The sequence below is a fragment of the Miniopterus natalensis genome, chromosome 8 (assembly GCF_054644295.1).
Source record: "Miniopterus natalensis isolate mMinNat1 chromosome 8, mMinNat1.hap1, whole genome shotgun sequence".
Taxonomy (NCBI): Eukaryota; Metazoa; Chordata; class Mammalia; order Chiroptera; family Miniopteridae; genus Miniopterus; species Miniopterus natalensis.
In genome coordinates, this window is record NC_142088.1 from 48,145,409 (window position 1) to 48,168,275 (window position 22,867).

The window sequence follows — 22,867 nt, forward strand, 5'->3', positions numbered from 1 at the left end:
ATAGTGCAGTTACATTTCTCACAAAATCTTACATGGCTGTAACTTTCTCCCTCTCCTCAAAATTAGAATATGTATAGTGTACATACCTGGAAGTTTGTATTATTTTGAATATTTCTTTTGGTTGCAAATAGAAAGATTATATGAAACCCAAGAAATTGCCAAAGTCATCGGTGAGAAATTTCTAGAGGAAAATGAAACAAAACTAAACTTGTAAAAAAAAAAAAAAAAAAGGTTACAAACCTCTGTATGTCAACGTAAGCAGATGTTGGTGTAGAATTTACAAGGATGACAAGGCTGCAAAACCTCCCTTGAGCCACTCACGGTTCATTTCAAGGCCAAGAACGCCCCCAAAATCTGTTTCTAATTTTACAGAAATCTTTTGAAATTTGGCACGGTATCGAAAAGTCCGTGGAAAGAAAAAAAACAACAACCTTGTCCTAGCTTCGGCTTCCAACTCCAAAGACAGACTTGCTTCCTTTCAACGGTTTTCACAGATCCAGTGACCCACGCTCTGAAGTCAGAATTAGCTAACTTTCAAAAACATCTGGAGAAATGAAGGTCAGTATATGCAAACTCAGGTGCTGCTAACGTGCGGGCCGGCAGAATTGAGTGCGAACAGTGTTTTATGTTGTTTAGAAGGTGAGGATTTGTCCGTAAGTATGTACTTCCTGGAGTGGGTTGGGATTGAGAGATTGTTCTAAATATACTGTAGAAACATTTGTCCTTCTGGAGCTGGAAAGATTCCAGCAATTATAGCCAGACCAGCAGAAGACAAAAGTTTTGTGGGGAAGGAGAAATAAGATTTAACTGTGAACAAAATCTTGCCTTTTCTACTACTCAGCAGAAACTGTGTGTATATCTAATTCTTTTTAATTCCATGTAGACATGGTTGAAAATTGTATTTGGAATTGCCACCTCTGCTGTGCTTGCTTTACTGGTGATATGCATTGTCTTACGTCCTTCCAGAGGTAAGAATTTTTCTCTAATTTGCTCTGTCGTCCTTGGAAAATGCACTAACACGTGGTCATGAGTGATTGAACATTTCCTAAGTGCTTATTTTCCAAAGTAAGTCTGTTATTTCTAAGAAGACTTAAAAGCTCACAGATATGTTCTCGTGCAGCCAGAAATTATAAGGAATTTAAGGCACGAGTAGAGATTCCCAGTATTATTTCAGAAACAGAAAAATCTAAGCACTTTCTGTATCATTCCCACCACTCCTCCAAATGTATGCTAAATGACAAGCTTTGACAGGCCTGTAGAGGCAATATTTTTAACTAACATTGCTTTTCATTGTTGGATTGCCTCATGGAAAGTAAAAACGAATATGAATGGAAAAATTAAAACAGAACCTATATGTGTGTTTTTTATTACGAGTTTTTCCAAAAATTTTGGAAGGGAGTCCAGAATAGAGATCCTGAGTATAGCTGTATAGAAAAACTGAAATTGTTGTTCTAGATGCAGTAGCAAAGTGCAATTAAATTAGAACACTAAATATTATTCATCGAGTATCATGTTTAATGATAAATGACTTCTTTTAAGAAGGGTTTAGGTTAACATTAATCTCCCTTTGCTGAAATTTGGAAGATAATATGGACTGATAGTGTAGCAGTTTAAATTTATATTAAGGTTCTATTTATAAATTATCCAGCAATAGTAAAGGAATTGGTTTCTATGAAACTATTATGAAGAGAAGCTCAAGTTCTAAAACAGGGGAAAAATACAATAATAACAGGGGTCTAGGGAAAGGGAAAAAGGTTGTACCAATATTATTAAAAGCTTGTAATAGCTAAGGTGGGAAATACCTTTGGTTAAAAGTTAACTGTCAGTAAAGGAAAATCACTGACAAACCTTTAGCTAAAGAATATGAGTCCTAAATGATCTATTGTTTTGAACATTAAAATGCAGAAAATATTTTGAAAAATTCAAAATGCTCATGGGATTTTCATAGGATTACAAAATGAAGAGGTTAACCAATAACATGAAGGCAATGTACTTGTATCTTCAGTGTTAATTTTCAGTCCATTTCCCGCTCTCTGCCAGCACACAGTTATTCTTAGGCTGTTGAGATGTATTGTGTGCATCCATATTTTTTATATTTTTTCAAGTTAAAATTGTTTTCAGGTCAGTGTTTCACCTCGGTGGTTTGGGTGCCATATTTCTCTCATACCAGAAAGTGTCAGGTGACAGATTTGGTCCCACTGACCCATTAAATGCTAATCCATTCAAAATTAGCTCCTGATTTTAAAAGAAACTCCCTAGTACTTGCAATTGACACTTTCTCCCTCAAAAGTAAATATTCTGAGGACAAAAGTGTATGAACTAAATTGTAAGCCTGCTTCTGTGTCCACAGGCAAGGATAGATTGCCTTTGTACTTTGGAATCTGAACCATAATTTCTAATAAGAAATATACTATAATTATACCTTTACAAATAATATGTAAGTATGTACCCACATAGATATTTATGTAATCATATAGAACCCCAATTCTTACTTCCTCTCCATGTTTAGACATATATAATATGCACATAAATGCATGTATTAAAATATGTATATTATACAAATCCTGTGTCATTTAAAACCTAATTTTCTGTTTCAACCAATGGGATAATTCTCAGAACAAAGTAGTCTCCCTGACTGAGTAAAATAATCAAATTAAACTTCAAGAGAAATTTTAGTACTCATTCAGAAACAGAAAAATTATTAAAAACTTGAGAACTATGTTTTTTGTCCATAATATCATTCTCTTTCTATTCTAAATTGGCTGAAGAACTTCTCAGAATGCCACTTAAATGACTTGTACAGGGGACCGTTCACTGCCCTGCTCTCCTCAGCAGACCAGGGCTGCAGCCCTCCTTCCCTCCAGGCAGGGTATAGCAGCCCTGATGTGAACTGGACCTCTGACTCCCCTCCTTCCCTCACCCCACTCCTCAGTCACCCTTTGTCCAGAGCTGCAGGTCCAGTTCTCACTCTCACAGCTGCCCAGTGCCTGGTGAGAATAGGATCTCAGGTGGGAAGGCGGGAGAAGGGAAGGAGGAAGGTGGAGAAGGAACAGAGAATTCAAAGCGAGAGAAGCTTCTAGTTGGCCTTCTCAAGCTTCCTCAGAAATCCCTTTACCTCATATTTATGCTAGATGCCCTTGTGTTCCTAGCCCAGGATTATGTGCTAACCTAACATAAGAACAGTCTTCTTCTGTGAAACTTAAAGACCCCCTTCAGAAGCATTTGTTTGTTTATTTATATATTATGGAATGAAGTCCCACTGACTACCTGCCTGTCATTCTGTTGGGGAAACAAAGGTGCAGCAGTGACTTTCCCTCTGAAAGTCAGGGTGAGAACCCAGCATGGATGCATGGCCTTCACCACCAATAGGAGATCAGGATTTCTGTCGCTCTCCACCAGGCCTAGGTGAAAGAAGAAAAGACAGGGGCTATTCTATGGAGAGAGAGGTCCCAGAACACCAGCCTCAGGATTCGAAGAGCTGTGGAGAATTTAGGTGGAATTTTAGGAACAAACAGGAAGATGTAGTGGTGAAATGAGAACAATCCATCTGGATCACTCACATAGTAATAAAAATAAGAAACAATCTTTTTTTGGAACTTTCAAAATGTCCCATTTTTATTTTCACCAAATGGAAAACATGTATGGGTTTCCACCCCCCAGTCCCAGGCTGTCCTCCTTGGCCTCAGACTATTCCCCCTCAGCCGATCCCTTTTCTAGTCTCTTGCCTCTGTTCTCTTTCTCTGGTCTTCCCAAGCATCACCTCTTCCCTGGTGAAGATGCAACCAGGCCGAGAATGGAAACTGAGCTTCACACCTTTCCCTCAAGTTCGTCAACCCCAAAGAGAAACACACAGGCCTTGTTTCAAGAGATTTACAGAGGTGTCAATAACAAAAAACAAACAATCAGAAAACTCCAATTGGAAAGTGACAGGGGCTCCAGCGTTTCCAAAGTAAATTCTATATGGTCTTGCTTTATGATTTACAGTTTCTGAATTCCTGGATCTGCCTTTGTGAAATTCATTTGTGAAAGAAAACAGAAGAGTTATCTGCTCTCTCTTTGAATTCCATTGAGTGTAGAGTTTCTCACATGGTGATGAGCGAACATTCAATAAATGCCAGCTATTATTTTTCTACAATTTCTAACATGCAGTGGCTACTTAATAAGTGATAACTAGAATTTACTGTGTACTTCATCGTCATATAAATACACACACAAAGATGAGAACCAAGCCCTTCTGTGTGATAGATTTCAATTTCAACAATGTTCTTAATTCTGAGGGGTGGGGTCTTTATCCTTGGGTATCACTCCCATTCTTATTCCCCGTCTCCTTGATCAAAAACAACAAATAGTTTTTAGAAACTTTTTTGTACAAGGAACTCATAAGAGACATCAGCAGTTCTGAGGCAAAAGCAAAAGAAAAGACAGGAAGAAAAAAGATAAAGGGAGCTGGAGGAAGGGTGGAGTGGAGAAAAAGTTGAGTGAAAGAAAAAAAAGAGAGGGGATTTGCAGTGTGGACAAACCATAGCGTCTCCTGGGCACTGCCTGCGGTACCTCTTTGTGAAAGGAGAACCACTTAGTCTAGCCTCTTGCCTACCTATAAACACTTTGCCTTTTATTATTGTTGTTTTGGGCCTGCTGTGTGTTATAAAACTTTGTATTAGTAGCCAATTTTTAAAAATCATAAGATTTCATATAAATATTTAGATTTTTGGCTTCTCTTTAAATATTAGATCTGGCAGCATTGGGCCCATGGTAATAGCTGAGAAGCAGGTGTCTTTAGATGGGCAATGCTTGCTCCAGTTTGCCACAGCTCCCACCACTTTCTATTTTATTATGTACAAGATACCATAATACCATAAGCATTCATAATACCTGCCTGACTTCTATAAACATTGGATTTTTAACCCTTGGACTGAAAAAAAAGTATACGATGCCTCCTGAAATTAAAAATAACTACCTACTGAATATGAAAAAAACTGAGATTAGCATCTCATAACCATCAGTTATCCACAATGTCCAGTCCACTGTGGCTCCTGGACGCTTTGTCTAACAATTATTTATTTATTTATTTATTTATTTATTTATTTATTTATTTATTTATTTTTATTTTTCTTTAATCTTCAGCCTAGGATATTTTCCCTTGCTTTTCAGAGAGAGTGGAAGGGACCCGGGTGGGGGGAATCAAACCTGCAACCGAGATACATGCCTTGGCTGGACCACTCCTGGGACCCTTACGTCTGCGGGCTGATGTTCTAACCACTAGAACAGGCTAGGGCCAAACCGACTAGGGCCCAACAGTTATTTGTTAAGTACTTTCCAAATATCAGCCACTGGTCTAGGGCATGAATGACAAGGTCTCTACCATTAAGAAAGAACAGTTTGATCATAAACAAGTAAACAAATTAGCAAAATATTTCAAATTCTTAAAAGTGCTGTCAAGAACAACTAGAGTGAGGGCTGTATTAGCTACTTAGGACTGCGATTGCAAAATATCACAGACTGGGTGGCTTACACAACAGAAATTTATTTCTCATAGTTCTGGAGGCTGGAAGTCCAAGATCACATGTAGACAAGTTTGTTTTCCCGAAAGGCTTTTCTTCTTGGCTTGTAGATGGCTGCCTTCTTTCTGAGTCCTGACATGGTCTTTTCTCTGTGCACATGCTCTCCTGGCGTCTCTTCCTTTTTCAATAAAAACACCAGCTATATTGGATTAGATCTCTGCCACTATGATTATGCAAACTTAATTACGTCCTTAAAGGCCCTATTTCCAAATACAGTCATATTGAGGGTTAGAGCTTCAATTTAATGGGGATACAATTCAGTTCATAACAAGGGTGTTCAGGGAAGGCTTTTCTGATATGATATCTGAGCTGAGACCTTAATGACAGGGAGAACATGAGCTGTGAGGTAAATCTTCCATGCAGAAGGAAAAGCAGGTACAAAGGCCTAGAAGCAAGAACGTGTTTGGAAAGTTCAAGGAACAAAAACGGACTGATAGCTGTAAGGCCAAAATTATGTAAACAAATGAATGCAGGAAAATATGCACATGCATATGTATTTATGATTAGAGACATATACTGGGTTGGGAAAATGTAGGTTTACAGTTTTCATATGGAAAACAATACAATAATTAGTAATAACACACGAATAAACTGTGTTTCGTGTACTTAAACTGTAACCTCCTTTTGTCCCACCCTGTATATAAATTATAGTAATTGCTTACTTAGCTAAGTAATGCCTTATATAATTTATTTCAGAAGATATATAAAATCAGAGACAATTTAGATAGAAAACAACATTTTGTAAAAAAAAATAGCATTTAGATTGTATTTTAGGCAGAAATCCTTTGTTGTTATTATTGTTACTATTACTACTACTATAATCTCAACAACTACTTTTTATAAAAGAAGATGTATGTGAGATGAAACCATCTTCAAAGGAGATGAGAACATGTTTTTGAGGCTTGAAATCTTCCCAGTATCAACATTTAGAACTGTGAAACAGACTCCTTCAAACATCTTAAGAGTTTTAAGCTTATTTATTCACTGTTCTTTTGGAGGAAATTATGGAGAAGTCTAAAGGGTTTAGAAAGTTCATGAACATAAAAGAGCTTTTGAGTTGAGGGTAAATAAATCAACTTTGCAGATTATATTTCTCTAATTTGCACTTGGATTTTAAAATCACAGAAGATGAATCTTGGCAAACTTTCTTTGAGTTTTGCCAAATTCTAAGTAACTTAAAAAATAATCCAAATCTTTGGATGATTTCCATAATACAAAGGAGGCTACCTGTCTCTGATTTCTAAAGCAAGCTGTGTTAAAATTTATACAAGAATATCTAGTCATAGATATACCTTGAGAAATACGTGTTCTAAAGCTCAAACCAGAGATGTAGAATCAGAGATAAAAGTCCTTAAGAAACAAAGAAAGTCATACAGAGCTTTAAAATATAGCAATAACTAATACAGTAGGCACAAATTGAAATGATATTTTCATAGGATTATCAAATATTAATTAGCTTTAAAAAAATGTATTGCCTATTTTAAGCAGAAAGAACTTTATTTTATAGTATCCTGGGGAACTAACAAAAATTATGTAGTATAAACAGAATAACTTATCCTTTTTAACCTTTATTCCTATTAATAATAAAAAGAATAGAATTTCTTAGTGTCTAAATTAAATTTTTTCATATAGATTATGATTTTATACTTGGTAGAAAACGTATGTGATAGGACTCTTTAAAAGAACAGAATACTCCTGGCTCAATTGGTTGAGTGTGGTCATGTGTACCAAAAGGTTGCTGATTTGTTTCCTGGTCAGGCACACCTGAGATGAATGTTTGTTTCCTATCGGGGCACATATGGAAGGCAACCAACCGATGTTTCTCTCCCTCATCGATGTTTCTCTCCAACATCGATGTTCCTCTCCCAATCTCTCTCTCTCGCTCTCTCTCTCTCATTCTCTATCTTTTCTTCTCTTTAAAGCATGTCCTTGGGTGAGGGAAAGAGCAAGCAAGCAAGCAAGCAAGCAAGCAAGCAAGCAAGCAAGCAAGCAAGAAAGAAAGAAAGAAAGAAAGAAAGAAAGAAAGAAAGAAAGAAAGAAAGAAAGAAAGAAAGAAAGAAAGAAAGAAAGAAAGAAAGAAAGAAAGGCATAGAAAGACTGTATGTCAAAAACCAAATAACTTAGCTGAAACAAATTTTCAAAAATATACAAACTACCAAGATTTACTTAAGAATAAATGGAAAACCTGCATTGAATTATAACAGAGATTTATTTAGTGATTTCAAAACTCCCCCTCTCCCCAAAACACACGCACACAACCTCCCCGCGACACACACACACGCAAAACTGGCCCAGATGGCTTCACTGGTCGACTCTATCAAACTTTCAAGGAGAAATTGTTACCATTTCTTCACAAACTCTTGCAAAAAATAGAAGAGAAGAGAACTTCTCAACTCATTCCAGAAGGCCAATATTACTGTGATACCAAAACCATACAAAGATAGAACAAGAAACGAAGTTATAGACCAGTAATAGTTACAGACCAATATCTCCTATGGAAAAAACAAAACCATTTGTGTGCCTATTTTAATAAACCATATTTTCTTATTTAGTTTGTGATAAATATTAGAGCTAACATCAAATGCCTCTGCTCTGACACTTATTCCCAATTTTCCACGACTAGAAAGTTAAATGGCAGAAATAGAAACAATCTTAATAAAGAATGAGCACAAAGTTTTTAGAAAGAATTGGAATAGTGAATCATTACTTGTGAATCGTTTCTGTGAATTGTAATTTCTTGAATTCATAATTGAAATAATTTTCAGCTTGCTTTAATAAGTTGAAATGCAAATAATAATAGGTAATTACAGTGGTTAAGTGGTGTATGAGGAACTGTGCTAAAGATGGGCCAAATTAACTATAACGACACTGTCAGTAATTAAGTGTTAATCAAGTAAGTATCAGTTACATCTAGACAACAGATATGTTTTCAGAATTCATTTCTACTTATGCTCAAATATTTAGAGTTTAAAAATTATACATATCGCTTTGGCTGGTGTGGCTCAGTTGGTTGAATGTCGTCCCATGCACCAAAATGTTGCCTTTTCAATTCGCAGTCAGAGCACAAACCAGGTTGCAATTTCAGTCCCCTAGTCAGGGTACATGCAGGAGGCATTCAGAGAGATATCTCTCTGTCACATCAATGTTTCTCTCTCTCTCCCTCTCCCTCTTCTCTCTCTAAAAAAATCAATAAAAAAATATTTTTAAAAAATTATACATGACAAAACTAAACTTTCAAAATAATACAAAGGGGGATGAAAATCCAATTATTCATTCAATAATTATTAGTGGCATCTTCTTCAGGTTATTGGAACTTGTTTAGTGTGATTGATGCCATAGAGATACATTTTATTCTGATTTACACACACACACACTTGTGACACTAGAAAACAAGACCCTCAATGCTTTCCCTGCAATCTTGCTTAAATCTGATCTTGGGCAGAATCAGTCCCCTTGTCCTTTCTCCATTCTTCAAGGATCAGCAGAGGGAATGTACTTAAAGAAGAATCCAATTGGGCATAACCTCAAAAAAAACACACACACAAAAAAAACAGTGAACAAAGAGGACTGCATAGGGAAATAAACATTACAGGAGATCATTAGCATTAGTTGAAGGCTATGATCAACACTTAGTTATTGGGGGGTCTATGTCCATGAGATATGGATTGGATTGCTGGGCAGGCCATGACCACCCACATACTAAGAGTTTATAGTCAAGGAGCGATTCCGATGATAGGCTCAGGCATACAATGAAGTATACTTCACTGAATAGATTCAGTGAAATCACCAAATTTGGGTTCTTTGCAGAAGAATCCCCTGGGGGGATTGGTAAAAAATGAAAACTACCAGGGCCTCATCCCCAGAGATTCTGAATTATTAGGTTTGAGGTAAGGACTAGGAATCTTTTTTTCAAACAAGCACCTCAAGTGACTCCAAGGACTAAATTTGGATATATTTTTAAATGAAAGCATGTCCAGGTTGAAACTTACAACATGGACAGGAGGATAGAGAGCAAGGGCGGGTATGTCTTTGGGGGAAAATTAGTGAAAACAAGTTAACATAAAATCTGTCAAGTTGATTTATTTTTTTCATTCAAAAAATATTCATCATGCTCCCACCATATGTAAAGCATTGTCCTAGCTACTGGGCATAAAATAGTGAGAAAAATCAAACACAGATTCTACTCTCATGTGCCTTATACAATTCACATACATATAGAGACAAAAAATGTTTATATTCAATAAACTGAGATAGCAATAAGCCAAAAGCATTTTCATAGAGCTCAATGGAAGGTCATTTCTGCTCATGGCTGATCATAGGGGTCAGTCAGCATTGGCAGTGTAGTAAAACATTATTACATTTTAATCTTTCTAAATATACAAAGAACCAGAGCTTGGATGGGAAATTCTAAGTAAACTTTATGTTTTATAACTCTGAATATGTGACCTAATGCAACATCTCAGAGCAGACACATTACTTCATTACACTTATGAACACGCGGTAATTTTCAGTAGAAAGAGAAGAATGACTAATTGAAAGCCTTCCCGTTTGATTTGGTTTCATTCTGCGCCCCACCCAACTCCAGCATAATCACACCTTCTGAGCCTTGCCTGAACCACATGTGAGGTCAGGAGTATTCGCCTAACCCAAATCTGTGTTTGAACCCTGTTTTCTCAGAGATAAGGCTGGCTCCTCTGGGTGTATTTTCTGTACATCTACTCATTACTTCTTGAGTGTTGGTGGGGCTTATTATCATCATGGCAATTAGTAGTATAATTAATACATGATTAAAATTGCTATGCAGATAATTTGAGTCATAATATGACATATGCTTAGTTCTCTATATAGATTATCTAGTAATTTTTGGTATTCACAATAAACGAATTCACTGAATTTTATATCTTGTATGTTCCAGATTGTGTAGACACAAATTAAATTTATCTCAAAAGGAAAATATTTTTTGCCCTGGCTGGGTGGTTCAGTTGGTTAGAGCATCATCCAATATGCCAAAAGGTTGCAGGTTCGATTCCAGGACAGGGCACATACCTAGGTTGACAGTTCAGTCTCTGGTAGGGTGTGTAAGGGAAGCAACCAATTGAAGTTTCTCACATCAATGTTTCTCTCTCTCCTTTCATCTCTCTCTAAAAATCAATAAAAACATAATAATTTTCACTGCAAATAATAATGCTAGTATTTCTCCTTGACAACATTAGAAACAGATTGCAATTTGTCCTTAGAAGAGTTAAATAACATTGAATTAAAATGCTCAGCAATTTTTCTAGTGCTATTTTAGTAAAATTGTCTTTTATTCATTTATTAGGAATTATAAAATCAGTGATATGAATTTTGCACAAAATCATTTAATTAAATAGAAAAGCTTTCATTATAAGTAATCATATGGCATGTTCAACCTCAGGATGCAAAAAGAATGTAAGAAGATGATCATTTTAAAATAGAGAATAAACTAATGTTATTAAGTATTTACTATTTGGTTGCAAAGGGGCTCATCAGTAACTTGTGTTCTTATAGCCACCAGAGTAATTTAAAATATATATATATATCTTAATTGATTTCAGAGAGAGGAAAGGAAAGGGGGAGAGAGAGAGAGAGAGAAACATCAATGATGAGAGTCGTTGATCGGCAGCCCCCTGCACTCCTCTAGACTGGGGATCGAGCCCACCACCAGGGCATGTGCCCTGACCAGGAATCGAACCCCGATCGCCTGGATCCTAGGTCGACGCTCAACCGCTGAGGCATTTCCAGGCCGGGCGAATAATTTTTAGTAAATTAAGAAAATAATTCATGGTCCTAATCAATTGTGTGGGGAATACATACTTCAGTGTTAATCAATTAAAAAAGCAGAAGATGCTATTATCCAGTTAGTCAATTGGCTCTTTTCACATGGCAGTATATTTATGTAACTATAAGACTAGTAGAGTATATTGTGCCTCAAATTTAAAAATCTAACATGGTAGAACTGAAAGGTATTATCGACACTTTCTAGTCCAGTCCTTTATATTACAGGTGAGAAAGCTGTGATGCCAGAGACTGACTTACCGAAGCCATAGAGGAAATAGCAGTAGATCATTCTGTAAAGAAGAGCGCACAAACCCCATCCATCTATCCCTCCATTCATCCATCTTTCCATCCTTCATTTCATATATGCATTTATTCAACAAGTATTTATTAAATGCCTATTATGTGTTAGACACTAAGGATGTGATGAGTAAAACTACACATACATAGCCTCTGTTTCAAGAAGACAAAGGGAGGTGGAAAAATATTAATAAAATAATCACTCAAGTACATACATCATCACAAACCAAGACAGGTGCTCGTTTAAAAAGAACATAGCCTATGATAATGTGTAATAAGGGAGCCAGACCTAAACCAAAGGGTCAGGAAGGGTTTCCCAGAGAAAGTGGCTCTTATATTGAGTACTAAAAGCTGAACAGAAGTTATGAGAAGAAGGGAGAGGGTGGGAAAATGTGCCAAAACCCTGGAGAAGGAAATGAGTATTTGAGGAACAGAAAACCTAGTATGTTTGGAGTCTAGAAAGCAATGAGAGGGGAACAAGAAGGGGCTGGAGGGATAAGCCCCAGACCAGCTAGGGCCTATAGTCCAGGCTAACATTTTTGGCCTTTACTCTAACAGTCATGGAAAGATATGGAAGATTTTAGCAGGAAGATGAAACTCTCATATTCAACAGTTTTATTTTTACATGGGCAAATATGAGATTCATGCATGCTATTCAAGGTATAGGACATTTTTCTAAGTTTTGGTTCTGTAAGTGATGGCCTGGAGAAGGGGGTACAGCGGGAGGGGTAGAGAATGGCAATACAGACATGAGGGAGATGGAAAGTTGGTTTCCATACTATCCATTTGACACATCTGACTGTCTCAGGGCTCTGAGAATACTCATGTTAGAAAAACACAATTGGGCAATTTAAATATAGGTAAAATTTGCTCATGGTTATAAGCTACCTTAGGTTAGCTTTTATATGAAAAAATGTCTGTACTCTTGGAATTTCTAAGATTATTTGTCCAGATGATGTGGTTTTCTTTTCTTCTGATCCACTTTCTGTTTAAACAATCCATAGTCAGGATAAGCAATTATCTCTATTCATTAAAGCCTCTCTTGAGATGTCTGAAGGTAAGGATTCTGGCTGATCTCACCTGACCAACTAGGCTGCTAAATACATCATTTATAAATCAGTAGAAATCCAAGCCAAGCATATGTGAGGAAATGCAGTAAAGTGCTTAAGAGGCTAGGTTTTTAGTCAAACTCACACGGTCTTCAATCCCAGCTTTGCAAGGCTTAGAGTTGGAACCTCACTTTAGTTTCCTTCTTAAATATCTCTAACAATTCTTCACTGACTGAAGAATAATGACCCCACTGCCCAGCATCATCCCCCTCCATACCCTGCAGACTCTTCAATACTTTCCCACCAGTTTTCCCTTCCAGTCAATCAAACCATCAACCTAAGCCTCAGTTACCCTGTCTATAAAAAAAGGAGATGATACTTTACCTATTCAGACAGGAGTTAAACAAGTGTTTTTGCAAATGTCAGATCTTTTTTATTATATGAGAAAGAACAGATGAGAGAGAGGCTTAGAATTTACCTGAGTTATTAGTCTTCTTTTTTATAATAATATGTTTCTTCTTCCCCCAAAGATCACAACTCTGAAGGAAATACAAGAGCACTCACACTGAAAGATATTTTAAATGGGACATTTTCTTATAGGACATTTTTCCCAACCTGGATTTCAGGTAGGTGAATTATTTTTTTTTACTTTTGGATTAAAAAAAAAGTATGTTTTTGCTTTTAGTGCCAGTGCATCTCTATGGTAACAGAAGCTATATCAGTTAACATGGGGGGAAAAAGAGCAATTATTTAGATAAATCAAGTGGCCAGCAAAGCACTTTTGATGGAACCATTTAGACCAGATTTCCCCTGAAATATGAGGCCAGAAAAGCTAAGAATTGTTAGAATAACCTGAACATATAGTATAGCTTTTCAGAATGGAAGATAAGTACTTATTTAAGAGAGGTCATAAGAATTTTACCAAAAAAGAAATCCATTGTTGATCTGGATAATCACAAAAATGGGCAAATTCTATCTAAAAACAAATCCTTTAAGGGCCATAAAATTGATATTTACATGTAGTTTTATAAAGTAGGATGTTCTCAAATAAGGCTAATCAAACAAATAATAAAGTCAAGTAAATTATTTATGACAGTATGGTTTGTCTAAAGTGCCACTAAACAAAATAGAATATTTTTCATTTTTCTCTTTAGAAAAATTAAATGTATTTTTGTTGCAAAAGAAACTTAACCATTTTAAACTAATTTATCCTCTTTGTAACTCAGATAAAATCCAATTTTATTCCAACACCCTGAACTGGTTAGAATAGGGCTGCTACTAACAGGGCTTCTTTGTGGAAACTAGGAAAAAGTATTCTTTTCTCCCCTTACCATTTACTTACTATTTAAATCTGACAAAGTAATATGTGCTGGACAAAGAAGAAAAACAAAGTAAGCCTGTGAAATAAGAGCGGTGTCTCTGTTATAAATGTCTTTTCTGTTAAGGAAGATTATTTCAAGTGTTGTTTTCTTCTTGTTTAAAGGGCAAGAATATCTCCATCAATCTACAGATAACAATATAGTATTCTATAACATAGAAACAGGAGAATCATATACCATTTTGAGTAATACCACCATGGTATGTACCCAACGTCATCTTCCTCCTCAAAAGCCTTTGCCAGCTCTTCACTGATCAAGAAAGAGTCCCAACTCTTCCCAACTGATCTGGACCCCACCTGCCTTCTCAGCTCCATCCCCACTGTATTTCTTTAATTCTCTCTTTTGGTCACACTAAACTACTGCCCTGCCCTCCTCTAAATCACCTAGCATCTTTCTTCCCCTGTGGAAATAATACGGTATGAGGTAAAAGTTAAGAACTCAATCCCTATAGTCAGGCGAACTAAGGTTCAAATCCTGGCTCTGTCACTGACCAGATGTGGAAACTTGGGTAAGGTTCCACACTGCACTAACATCATCACACTTCAGTTTCTTCTGTAAAGTAGGAAAAGTAACACCTCTTTGGATTAATATAAGAATTAAGTGAAGCAACATTTGAAAGTGCACAGGACAGTGCCCGACATAGATAAATACTCAATAAATGGTAGCTGCGATTCATAGGCACATGGTACTTGCTTCTCTTGGACTCTGAATCCTTCTCCTTCCTCTGCCCTCAAGAGCCCACGAATCTTTCAAAGCCAAGCACAGATGGCGCTCTCCTCTGTGCAAGTGGGTTCAATCGTTTCTTCCTTAAGGCTTTTGTCATGCTCTATGTATATCTTTTATAAAACTAATTTGTAATATGTTGTTTACAAGTTTAACATTATAAACTTCTTGAAATCACAAAGTATGTCTTTATTATATTCTACTCCCATAGTGTCTAGTAAATTTCTTTGTATATGGTAGGTACTACATAAACATTTAAAAATTGCATTGAAGATGTATGCATGAGGGATATATCAAAGATATGATATTCTGTTAGAATTATGAATTAACATGGCTCTGTTGTTTTTTCTGCATTCTAATCATTTTTTTCATAATTACAGAAAAGTGTGAATGCTTCAAATTTTGGCTTATCACCTGATCGTCAATTTGCATATCTGGAAAGTGATTATTCAAAGGTATTGCCTATTTAATTTGGGTGTATCTGATTATATCTCCTACTAATGCACAGTTTGCTTTATAAATGTAAGAAGAAGCAAGAGTCTGTTTTTATCTCTAAATATTCAAGAAGTTAATGTGGACTCTAGATGAGCCCAGAAAGCATAACTGAAAGTAAACAAATAATTTAGCTTACTTGTTGGGATATCAGCAAGTGGTAGAAACTACCTTCCTTCGGGGAAAAACACTTTGTTTGGGGGCACTGATATTTATCAAAAATGAGTGAATTATCCTTGTATTTCTAAAGCTATTTGAAATCATAAATTATTAGTTAATTACTACATTTTAACCTCATAAAAGTTTATTATGATTTAAAATGAAAAAAATCAAGATGTAACTTATTTAACTCACTTGCCCAAGCAAGATAATATTCAGTCAGTGGTAGACCAGGGTTTAAGCCTGTGTCTTCAAAGGCCTAGTGTAAGAGAATCCACCAAGCCAGACCATGTACTCTTACTTAATTTTCCATTTCTGAAGTTTTAGGGTAAGTTAATCAACTTATTTTTTTTCTACTTATACATCTTCAAGATGATCTTAATTTTGCAAAAGGTCAAGGGAATTTACTATTGAATTAAACATCTAATAATTACTTTTAGATCAAGAACCTTTAGTTTTACCTATCATTTTCATATCCTACTTGAGATGCAAAACTCCCTTAATATTCAGAATGAAGTCCGGTCGGGCGTGGCTCAGCGGTTGAGCGTTGGACCTAGGATCCAGACGATTGGGGTTCGATTCCCTGTCAGGGCACATGGCCGGTTTGCAGGCTCGATCCCTAGTCGGGGAAGTGCAGGAGGCAGCCGATCAATGACTCTCTCATTGTTTCTATCTCTCTCTCCCTCTCCTTTCCTCTCTCTGAAATCAATAAAGATATATTTTTAAAAAAATTCAGAATGAAAAGTTCATCTTGCCCCTTCCAGTTGTTCAGTCAACTGATTATTTTCCATAGGACTGGGTCCTGGTACCAGCTCTCTCCAGAAAGACATGTTTCAGCCTTCTGGCACTTCTTTGCCAAGAGTTTGAACACCTTTTCAAGGCATGAAATCCAAAATAATACCTGCATTATTCACTAACCACAATATAAATATGAGAAAAAAAAAACACAGCAGTTTTTTAAGGAGGGATTATGAGCTATATATGTCCTTTTTCCCCCCAATTTCTATTAATTTAAAAAACCATACTCAAAGAAAGGCAAGCATTTTGCAATAAAATCATATGTGGAATGAAATTCTATTTACCCCCTTTTAATGGATATCATGATAACCAATTACTCAGGTGCAAGGTAATCCTCATGGGCCATGGAAACCACAGTGGTTTTACTTCAATCAAGGTAAAATATAAAGGGAAAAGTCTTAGGCTAGAATGTGTCAAAGAAAAACTTGTTACCTTAAGAAAGGTTTTTCTTTGAATATGGTTCCTTTGGAGTGAGGGTTGAATCACTGCTGAGTTCTGGAACTTGGACAAACAGCACAAAAGTCTACAGTAAAATTATTTAAATGAAGACTAATTAGGAATTGAAACATAACCTTCCTGGTGCCCTGTGAAAATAGTCCTTTTATGAAAGGACTATTTCAGAACCTAGAATCGAATGATCTATGATTATACATTCCTGATATAAGCTTTTAAAAAATTAAAATTTGTGTTTGCCTCTCTTCTTTCTGACAGCTTTGGAGATACTCTTACACAGCAACGTACCACATCTATGACCTTAGGAATGGGTAAAATTTCATGTCTACTTATGAATACTACTTAAATCTAATATATAGATGTCTTCATTCCAAACTCTGATTTGAGGTTGACTCCATTATCTCCATTAGCTTGCTCCTTACTTCTTTACAATATATGTGCACTCATAAATTAAGAAATTCAAGGAAATATTTCTATGTAATATTCATCTTTTTGCTTGGCTAATATTTTGCATTTTTATACACAATATATTTCCCCCCTAGGTTTGAACACCAAATTACAAAAATACTATTTATGGATATAAACATATGTAATAAATGTATATTTTTAGGAGGGTGGCTATTTCATTGGAAGGAAGCAGAAGGGAAGGAAGCACAGCATTAGTTGTATCTGAACATGTACCCCGTTAGTCAATTTTTAATTAATTTTTTTTTAAATTGCAAAATGTTAATTGTCATCTATTATATTATTTTCTTTCTTTATTTGTATATTTAACTATTTGAAATATTTACAGTTTCAAAGAGAAAAAAAATGAATGAATAAGTCAGTAGGAGAAGGACTGAGAAAGGGAATTCCTGGCAGACGGAATATTATGTAAAAGCACAAAGGGAATGGAGAGGGTGGAGTGTTCAGGAAACTGAAAGTAGGTCAGTTGAGTTGAAACTAGAGGAGAGCTTGCTGACTGCTGGGCGGTGGTGTAAGGTTGGGAAAGAGTTGAGGCCAGGAAGTGTGGGCCAAATAATAACGAGGAAACTATTAAAAGGAGTTTAGGTTTCATTCTGATGACAATAGGGAATTACTGAAGAGTTTTAAATGGGAAATGACATGATCACATTTGCACTTTAGAAAAATCACTTTGACTAAGACTGGACAATGAATTGGTTTAGTTACTCATCTTAATGTGATATCCTATTTGTGTTATATAAAAGGGAAAAATAATTATATGTCTTGAAGAGGTATTAAAAATCTTATGGTCTATTTCCCCCTTTGTTTAGCAAGAGCACAAAAATTCAACAAAATACTTATCTACTTCTTTTAAACTTTCTGATCTCCTTAAGCTGTCAAATTAAGAAACAGGAACTGGCACGTAAAGTAGAAACTAAAGTCATCAAATGCACTCTTTCTCTTCTTTGATCCACTGTCACCAAATTCAAGAGATATTTATTGAGCACCTACTTTGTGAAAAGCATATAGGGAAGGATACAAATGAGCTCAAGGCACCAACCCTACTCTCAGGAAACATTGAGACTGATGAGGAGAAAACCTACTCTTTCAATAAAATTAAGAAATTGTACTGAGTTAATTAATGCCTTAGGAAAAACATTAATCACTTTCTTATTTTTCTTTTAAAAATTTTGAAATTCTCCAAATCCTACCTATGTTGAAGTTTACCAAATTACACAGAATTCCAAAAGAATATGGCAATACTATTTTAATCATGGTTTACATAAGCTTTAAGGCCTAGAATAATTTTAAATATTTAGCTTTTGTGCAGTGAATTTAATCAAATCATTGTTGTTGGAGTTTTTCCTTCACAACTATTAATTTACCAGATTGATTTTTTTGTTAGGTAAATATACAGTAATTTAGAAAGTGAGGGGTGACAAATTTGTTGAGATTCAAGACAAAATTGCATATGACTAACAAAGTCTTCTACGTGCCTCGGAAGAGTCTATAAAAATCCACAGAGAAAATGAAGATGGTTCTGGTTTCAAGGAAGGGAAGGAATACTGAGGAGATGACAGCCTCCTCCACTTCCTCTCATTCTGTTAATTATTTAGAAAGCACAAAAAATGGCAACTGTGGTGACTTGCCAGTCATGAAGAGACTGTGTGCTGAGATTTTCAGCTTGGCACTGTCTACATATTGCCTAGATGATTCCACAGCATGTGCCAATGTCAGGAAGCGTTACAATGTCAGAGGTAACAGGAACACTGGCGTGAGACAGGATTGTAAACCAGGTGAAGAACGTTTTCTCCTTGGGTCATTTCTTTGCCTGTGCCCTCGTATGTGTTTCAGTTTGTTCCAGACCTTCCAGGGGCCTGGTGCTCATGAACTGCTCTCTGGCAGTCAGGATTCCCATTGCGGTACCAATGCTCTTCTTCCCCCATGGGCGCACCCTTTCTCCAATCCAAACTGGTCTGTCCAGTGCCATGTTCCCCCGTTGTTCACTAGGCCTCATGCTGCATGACCTAATCATTTAAATCAGGGTAATGTATATTACAACTCTTGACAGTTTCCAAAGTTTAAAACGTGTCAAGTATATGTTAGGTCCAGGTTGGAGACATTGTTTTGGAGAAGGAAACAAGGGAGTTTCTTCAGGCTTCTCACACTACACCTGGGAGGTAGGTCTCTTTCCCCCCTCATTTTTTTGAGATTTTAAGCCAAACTGGTGACATATGCCAGGGAGCAAGATTTCAAATGTTCCCCATGTGTGTCTTGCTTTGGGTCTCCACAGAAGCATTCTTTTTCTTTTTTTTAATTGAATTTATTGAGGTGACATTCGTTAATAAAATTATACAGGTTTCAGGCTTGCAATTCTGCAGTATATCATCCGTATATTGTACTGTGTGCTCACGACCCCAAGCCAAGTCTCCTTCCATCACCATTTATTCCCCCTATACCTTATCCTACCTCTCCCCACCCTCCTCCCGCTCTGGTAATCACCGTGCTGCTCTCTCTCTATGAGGATTTTGTGTTTTGTTTTCCTTGCTCAATCCCTTCATCCTTTGCACGCAGCCCCCACAAACCTCCCTCCCCTCTGACAGCTGGAAGCGTGCTCTCTATCTATGAGTCTGTTTCTATTTTGTTAGTTAAATTTGTTCATGAGAGTCCACATATAAGTGAAATCCTACAGCATTTGTCTTTCTCTGTCTGGCTTATTTCACTTAACATTATGCTCTCCAGGTGCATCCATGCTGTCTCAAAGGATAAGAATTCCTTTTTTTTCCTTTTTTTTTTTTTTTTTTTATGGTCAAGTAGTGTTCCATGGTGTAAATGTACCACAGCTTTTTTTAATTCACTCATGGGCTGCTTCCAAATCTAAACGAAGCTATTAATACAATCTTCAAGAAGATAATAATTAAAACTTAGGCATGGCATCTTATGACTCTTAAACACGTAAAATCGGAACACGTTCCTGCTGAAGAAGTACAAAAGCTCCACAGGACAAGTCGGTTCATTGGGTATTTGTAAGGTGACTGTGAGGATAAGAGCAAGATTTTTGGCTAATTAGGATATTTGAAGTTTCCCCATGGGTGTAGGACTTTTCAAGCTTAAGTCATACTGCCCAGTATATGATCTGTTTCTCAGTTTAGTTTGAGACAAGATGTTCCTTATTTCAAGTCAGATTCCTGAAGAGATTGTCCAATGCCATCTTATTTTCAAAAATTCGAAATGCATATGCATCCACAGAGATGGGGGTTGTGAATGGGCATGTGCAGGGGTATGCATTAAGCTCCAGCACCACTCTAGAATTTCAGAACAGAAGGCACCTCAGCAACCACCTTAGCCTGGTGTGTACAAATGAGGGTTAGAGACTTGAGTTTAACTTGGGGGTCTGCCAAGAACTAACAGTGTGATTTTTAAAAGTCATGCAATTCCTCTAACCTCACATTTATTTTCCATAAATCGAAGGCGTTCCATTAGATGATTTCTAGAGCTATTCCCACTTTCACAGCCTACAAATCTTTAATTCATTCACCTCACTACAAAGGTCAGAACCCGGAGACCCAGAGAAGTTAAATGACTTCTAAGGAACTACTAAAGAACTATAACTACTGCCCCATCGCTCCAGTCCTCAGGGGCTGCATTCTCTCCATTTGGGTTGAAGAAGCAAAGAGGATGACCCTTCATTTTTATTGTTTGCTTATTGTTTCTGTTTATACAGGTTGTTGGTTTTGTTTTGTTTTGTTTTGCATTGAACAGCAAGGTTTTTTTTCTTCTTCTCCTCCTCCTTCTTCTCCTTCTTCTCCTTCTTCTTCTTCTCCTTCTTCTTCTTCTCCTCCTCCTTCTTCTCCTTCTCCTTCTTCTCCTTCTTCTTCCCCTTCTCCTTCTTCTCCTTCTTCTTCTTCTCCTTCTTCTTCTTCTCCTTCTCCTTCTCCTTCTTCTCCTTCTCCTTCTTCTTCTTCTCCTTCTCCTTCTTCTCCTTCTCCTTCTTCTCCTTCTTCTTCTCCTTCTTCTTCTTCTCCTTCTTCTCCTTCTTCTTCTCCCCCTCCTCCTTCCTGTCTTTCTTCCCTTCTAGAGATTTTGTGAGAAGAAATGAGCTTCCTCATCCAATTCAGTATATTTGCTGGTCTCCTGTTGGGAGTAAATTAGTAAGTGTTTAAATTGCAGAAGTGTTTAATCAGTTAAATAAAAGAGGAGCCATTTGATTTCTGCCTCTGTTAAATTCCCTTGCCTAAAAGAAAGAAATACATTTATTACTATTTTTTTTAGTGGTTAAAAACAAGAAGAGTTCTGATCAATTGAAACGCATCTGAGAGTTCCGCAAAATCTCAAGCTCCTGGGTAGACTCTTTAAATAGCGCAGTCAGAAACTTTATCCTTACACGCAGCCAGGATGCGCTGTGCCAGAAAGCTCAGGGAAAATATGGTTTTCACAAGTTTCCCAGACTAGCTTCAGACAACATGAAATTCTGTCCAAGCTCTTATTTAAGGACTCTAAATAAAGATTAGATCTGGCTAGCTATTAATATTCAGAGATTTATTTTACTTTCTGTTAATATACATAATTACTTGGTAATAAAACCACTAGCAAAAATAGTAGTCTTTATTCTTTATTTGATATAGACTTTAAAAATGACAACCTATGATAATGTGAGTTGGTTGGGTTTTTCGACCTATTAAAATGATATTGTAGTTGCAAGTCTTTTTGCTTCTGGATTGCTATACTTTTAAAATTAATTAGGTCAATAATTAACACAAATATATGGACTTAATTGCATTTCTTATGGCATTTCCCTTTATTAACTAGCTTACCACCACTTCCAGGCATATGTATATCAAAACAATATCTATTTGAAACAAAGTCCAGAAAACCCACCTTTTCAAATAACGTATAATGGACAAGAAAATAAAATATTTAATGGAATTCCAGACTGGGTTTATGAAGGTAAGCTGTATTCTTTTTCTACTGTTGCTGTTTTAGACTTTTAATTGAAAATAATTGCATACATTTAGTAATATTTAGATGAGTGGTATGTTACCGAGATGAATGGTGGCATTTCTGAAAGCTGTTATCCATGTTCTGAACAGGACAGGCACATTCTGAAAGAACAAAATCTTATTAGACTTTAAAGTTTAGTTTTAATGAGCCTTATAAAGTGGTAGTGATAATTTATATCCTAAGAAGTTTAATGCTGTTAGTACATTTTCTCAGGTTTGTTTTTTCTTGAGAAATAAATATTTTTCCCCAAACTAAACAACTGTCTATATTATTTTGCAGGAAAATATTCTTGTTTTTATACTTCTGTGAACTTTGTCCCCTTTCTAGGTCCTGTAAGATCTAGGACTTAATTGACTTTAAAAGGTTTTCTGGTTCTTGCTTTTATTTTAAAAAAAATAAAAAAATATATATATAACTTAAGTGTTTTTTAAAATAATATTCCCAAGAGAGAAAGTCAGCATTTAATGTTTATATCACTCTGTAGTATAATTATAGTTTCCTTGTTTTGGCTATTTTAGGTAACTATAAGAACTATAAGAACTATTGTAAAAAATAATTATTGTTAATATGTTTATTATTTAATTTTAAAATTACATTTCTGATTAATGTCAAATCCTAAGAAGACTAATTATCTGATAAGGGGTATAGGGCTAACTATTCCTCTAAACCCAGATTATTTATCTTTTAATAACCAAAGTATGGCATATGTCAA

General features: G+C 36.1%; 1 protein-coding gene across 2 annotated transcripts in view; it reads left to right on the plus strand.

The window, feature by feature from the left end:
* The first annotated feature begins 328 nt into the window (after window positions 1-328).
* Window positions 329-22,867, plus strand: part of FAP (fibroblast activation protein alpha) — a 66,072-nt gene continuing 43,533 nt past the window's right edge. The window contains exons 1-8 of one of the 2 annotated variants that reach the window (XM_016197143.2): window positions 329-558; window positions 884-968; window positions 13,237-13,332; window positions 14,190-14,284; window positions 15,189-15,263; window positions 16,969-17,021; window positions 21,233-21,305; window positions 21,981-22,101. In XM_016197143.2, the coding sequence (XP_016052629.2) occupies window positions 553-558; window positions 884-968; window positions 13,237-13,332; window positions 14,190-14,284; window positions 15,189-15,263; window positions 16,969-17,021; window positions 21,233-21,305; window positions 21,981-22,101 (604 nt within the window). In that variant the 5' untranslated portion in view covers window positions 329-552. Of the gene's footprint in view, window positions 559-883; window positions 969-13,236; window positions 13,333-14,189; window positions 14,285-15,188; window positions 15,264-16,968; window positions 17,022-21,232; window positions 21,306-21,980; window positions 22,102-22,867 lie in introns of those variants that run through there. The other variant, XM_016197292.2, reaches the window with a different exon arrangement.